Source organism: Sardina pilchardus, chromosome 2, assembly GCF_963854185.1.
Source record: "Sardina pilchardus chromosome 2, fSarPil1.1, whole genome shotgun sequence".
In the NCBI taxonomy this organism is placed as follows: Eukaryota; Metazoa; Chordata; class Actinopteri; order Clupeiformes; family Clupeidae; genus Sardina; species Sardina pilchardus.
In genome coordinates, this window is record NC_084995.1 from 43,127,454 (window position 1) to 43,132,563 (window position 5,110).

Consider the following 5,110-nt stretch of genomic DNA (forward strand, 5'->3'; position numbering starts at 1 on the left):
TTCCCCCCGCAGAGGTGCACATTACAGATTAATGCGATCTAGTCATGTAGGTGATCTGTCCTCTCTCGATTCAAAGTGAGAATAATTAACAACCTGCCTTGCTTTCCGTGACGTAATTTCCGTTCGTAACCGAGATTCCGCCCTTGCGTGCGCTGTTTCCCAATTTTAGCACCTTCTTTTTAAGCGCCACACTGCTATACGTTAAAATGGCGTGATGGGAATCTACGCTACAGGCCTTAGAAAACCTTGGCACGGCTGACAGTCGTAATCAAAAAGCCAAGCTATTTCGACTGCACCTTTAAGAGGGCTGGCTAGCGACTGAATCGACGTCACTTGCGTGTCTGCATTCGAGTTGACATTCCCATAGCCTTAACATAGCTCGAGCCAGCCCCTGCGCCTGGAATCCCCAGTTGTTAAGACGCACGAGTAGGGTTTGCCTCGACAGATACTAGAACCACGCATTAGGACAGCGGCCCCCACTGTGGTCCACACTCAGATCCATTCTCAGAGTAGAGTAACACAGCAGCCGGAGCCATGTCAGTAGCAGGACTGAAGAAGCAATTCCACAAAGCCACTCAGGTAAGCACAAGTGCAGGATGCACAGTGAAGATGGAGATGTGTGCTATGTTGCAGTCGCCTCGTACAGCACTGAAATCGCCTGTCTTTATACAGCCCGTACGGAACAACGTAAAGCGCAGCCTATGCGCAAATATGGCTCGAAATGCGCATGTAAACGGGCAAATACATTTGTTGTGTATAGCGATGGACATTTTTTACCTACACGCTATGTGGAGACAACTGTTTACAACTATTTCATAACATAGCATTTGCAATATAGGCCTATATTTCTGCAGTCAATGCGATGTGTTAACTAGTGAATGCAATTGAATGCAGATAAAAAAAAATAAAAATTAAAAAAAGAATTTAAAAAAGGGCATACAAAAACAAACGTAAACTGTCCTGCGCGTAAGCTTAATGGACAACGTCACGGTTCGTTGGACAGACGGTATGAAAATGTGACAGTGGACAGACTCCCCTTCAGATGACATTCCCGGATGGTATGGGATAGTATCGGTATAAAACACGGAGCTTCCCGCCCTATGGAAGTATAGGTCCAGTACACAGGGTGGCCCAGTGATTCATCTGTAATTAGGGAATCTGCGTGAGTTGCATATTATAGGGATGTTAGGTAATTGTGCTGAGCGCCCTACTGTAGTTGGTGGTTGTTAACGGTTGCTTACCCTGACCTTGGTGCCCTTTAAATCTCAAATATCCATCCACAGTTGTGTACATTGTACAAGAATAATTAATGACTATATCCTATCTTCAGTCATGACGGTGTTATGGGACATTTTTGTACCGGTTTGAGGCGATGGTTCTTCATATGCTCATGATGATTTCCCCTCATCCCATACGCTCTTTGCGTATCTTGCTATAATTAAAAAATGTGTTAGTTCTAAGTGCACATATTTGTTCTGTAGTATTCGCGCACGTTTCGTTGACGTTATTCAGATAGGCTTCACGTGGACAGGCCACGATTTCGCGGATCTGCAACCAAAAGGTTTCAGCCACCGGTTCACTAGGCAGACGGCAAATAAGCACGAGCCTTGCACTCCCCTAGTGAGAGAGCAGGAGAGGACACACGAGCTCCGGGTGGAACAGCGGGACGGTGGCTGAGTCACTGGTCCCCTGCCGCCCCAGCTAGACCCTCTGGAGAGATCTCCCTTCAAAGGCCAGGCTCAGATCTTGAGACCATTCAGCATGGCATAGAGACGTGTCTTCCATAAATACACACAGAACTCCATTTATCATAGCATGATTTTGACAAAAATAGCAAAAAAGCAAGAGGACAGCCATTTTGTGATTGTTATTGTAATAGAACTGTGATGGATAAAAATGGATATTTTAAAATGGGAAATGACACTGTATTTAAACAGTCTTTGCCTATCATTTCCCCCAGTTGTTCACCCTGTTCTCTTGTGTGTTTTGTATTGTGACTATAACACAGCTGCTCACTTGTAGTGTGTGATGTACACGTGTGCATTCCCCTGCTCAGGATGGCTTTGTGCAAATGTATGTGTAGGCCTGGAGTGAATTCAAGATCTGATCTGATCTGTACGCTATGCATATTTAATGGACAGCTCCACAGCTCCAGTCACCAATGGAGCTGTCCTCCCCTGAAAGCTGTGTGTGTGTGTGTGTGTGTGTGTGTGTGTGTGTGTGTGTGTGTGTGTGTGTGTGTGTGTGTGTGTGAGACCGACCGTGTGTGTGTGTGTGTGTGTGTGTGTGTGTGTGTGTGTGTGTGTGTGTGTGTGTGTGTGTGTGTGTGTGTGTGTGTGTGTGTGTGTGTGTGAGACCGACCGTGTGTGTGTGTGTGTGTGTGTGTGTGTGTGTGTGACCGACCGTGTGTGTGTGTGTGTGTGTGTGACCGACCGTGTGTGTGTGTGTGTGTGTGTGTGTGTGTGTGTGTGTGTGTGTATGTGTGTGTGTGTGTGTGTGTGTGTGTGTGTGTGTGTGTGTGTGTGAGACCGACCGTGTGTGTGTGTGTGTGTGTGTGTGTGTGTGTGATTTTTTTAAGCACACATACTTTGAGCAAACAGAAGGGTCCCCCATCTCAGGAGCTCTAATCTAGCCCAGCTCAGACCTCCGGCTCTAAAGTCTGCTCCATTAATCTGCAGGCAACTGTTCTGCACCCCCCACCCCCCAACTGCCACTTACCCCACTCCCCCAAACCCCCACCCTGCAGCATAAGGCAAGGGGGGGATGGGCAATAGAGCCACATTATGGAACAGCAGTAGCACCTAAGTCTCTCGTATGAACACAGGCATGGCCATTGGCCCGTCCTGTCCAGCGTCCAGTCACAGAGTGCCCTGAGCTCAGTGGCTTACTGTATGTGGTTGTGATGTGATTGCTTAGGCTGGCCTCTGAATCTCTGCATGTGCTGTGCTGTGCTGTGCTGTGCTGTGCTGTGCTGTGCTGTGTGGGAGGAATAAAAGCTTGTGATTATGTGCTTTACGGAGCAGGAATCCGCCAGGGGAACTCTGCCATAAATCCAACCTTTGCGTGACCATGCACAAGTAGTCTCCATCTCTCTCTGTGTCTCATTCCCCCCTTCTCTCTCTCTCTCTCTCTCTCTCTCTCTCTCTCTCTCTCTCTGTCTCCCTCTTTCTCTCTTTCCCTCTTTTTTCTCTCCCCTACACACACACACACTCTCTCTCTCTCTCTCTCTCTCTCTCTCTCTCTCTCTCTCTCTCACACTCACTCACTCACTCACTCACTCACTCATTCTGTCCCTCACACATACACTCTCCAGCAAGGGCAATGGGTTCTGTTCTGTGAATCACTGTTCTTTATTAGAAGGCGGCCATGCTAACTGAGAATGCAGAGGCCATGAAGGTCAGTCAGTCCGTCGCTGCGCCTCAGAGTACCTTCGATTGCAGCCCCTTCCTCAGGCAACATGGCCGCTCTGTGTCCTGCACCACACTGGACCTCGCCGGACACTCAGGGGGCTGCTCACGGCAATGCACTCGTAAATCGCCAGCATTCCTCACCTGCATCCCACAACACAGACTTTGGCACATACACAGGCTGCGTTTATGGTCACCTGTCAATGATTAATAGCAGATTTATGACAGTGCGTTGGAACGGCCCAAAGTGGCGCGTGTGTGCAGTGTGTTAACAGTGCTGTGCTCCCTCCGTGGAGCGTTGGGTGCTCGTGTGCAGTGTGTTAACAGTGCTGGGCTGTGGGCTCCCTCCATGGAGCGTTGGGTGCTCGTGTGCAGTGTGTTAACAGTGCTGGGCTGTGGGCTCCCTCCATGGAGCGTTGGGTGCTCGTGTGCAGTGTGTTAACAGTGCTGGGCTCCCTCCATGGAGCGCTGGGTGCTCGTGTGCAGTGTGTTATGTTAGCAGTGCTGGGCTCCCTCCGTGGAGCGTTGGGTGTGTGTGTGCAGTGTGTTAACAGTGCTGGGCTCTCTCCATGGAGCGTTGGGTGTGTGTGTGCAGTGTGTTAGCAGTGCTGGGCTCCCTCCATGGAGCGTTGGGTGTGTGTGTGCAGTGTGTTAACAGTGCTGGGCTCCCTCCGTGGAGCGTTGGGTGTGTGTGTGCAGTGTGTTAGCAGTGCTGGGCTCCCTCCATGGAGCGTTGGGTGTGTGTGTGCAGTGTGTTAGCAGTGCTGGGCTCCCTCCATGGAGCGTTGGGTGTGTGTGTGCAGTGTGTTAACAGTGCTGGGCTCCCTCCGTGGAGCGTTGGGTGCTTGTGTGCAGTGTGTTAACAGTGCTGGGCTCCCTCCGTGGAGCGTTGGGTGCTCGTGTGCAGTGTGTTAACAGTGCTGGGCTCCCTCCATGGAGCGTTGGGTGTGTGTGTGCAGTGTGTTAGCAGTGCTGGGCTCCCTCCATGGAGCGTTGGGTGTGTGTGTGCAGTGTGTTAGCAGTGCTGGGCTGTGGGCTCCTCCGTGGAGCGTTGGGTGTGTGTGTGCAGTGTGTTAGCAGTGCTGGGCTGTGGGCTCCTCCGTGGAGCGTTGGGTGTGTGTGTGCAGTGTGTTAGCAGTGCTGGGCTGTGGGCTCCTCCGTGGAGCGTTGGGTGTGTGTGTGCAGTGTGTTAGCAGTGCTGGGCTGTGGGCTCCTCCGTGGAGCGTTGGGTGTGTGTGTGCAGTGTGTTAGCAGTGCTGGGCTGTGGGCTCCCTCCGTGGAGCGCTGGGTGTGTGTGTGCAGTGTGTTAACAGTGCTGGGCTGTGGGCTCCCTCCGTGGAGCGCTGGGTGTGTGTGTGCAGTGTGTTAACAGTGCTGGGCTGTGGGCTCCCTCCGTGGAGCGCTGGGTGTGTGTGTGCAGTGTGTTAACAGTGCTGGGCTGTGGGCTCCCTCCGTGGAGCGCTGGGTGTGTGTGTGCAGTGTGTTAGCAGTGCTGGGCTGTGGGCTCCCTCCGTGGAGCGCTGGGTGTGTGTGTGCAGTGTGTTAGCAGTGCTGGGCTGTGGGCTCCCTCCGTGGAGCGCTGGGTGTGTGTGTGCAGTGTGTTAGCAGTGCTGGGCTGTGGGCTCCCTCCGTGGAGCGCTGGGTGTGTGTGTGCAGTGTGTTAGCAGTGCTGGGCTGTGGGCTCCCTCCGTGGAGCGTTGGGT

General features: G+C 52.0%; 1 protein-coding gene across 1 annotated transcript in view; it reads left to right on the forward strand.

Moving 5' to 3' along the window:
* Positions 1-383: 383 nt before the first annotated feature.
* The window catches only part of sh3gl2a (SH3 domain containing GRB2 like 2a, endophilin A1), a 37,733-nt gene continuing 33,006 nt past the window's right edge, over positions 384-5,110 (forward strand). Inside the window, exon 1 of the mRNA XM_062530694.1 lies at positions 384-579. Within this exon, the coding sequence (XP_062386678.1) occupies positions 535-579 (45 nt within the window). The 5' untranslated portion in view covers positions 384-534. The remainder of the gene's footprint in view (positions 580-5,110) is intronic.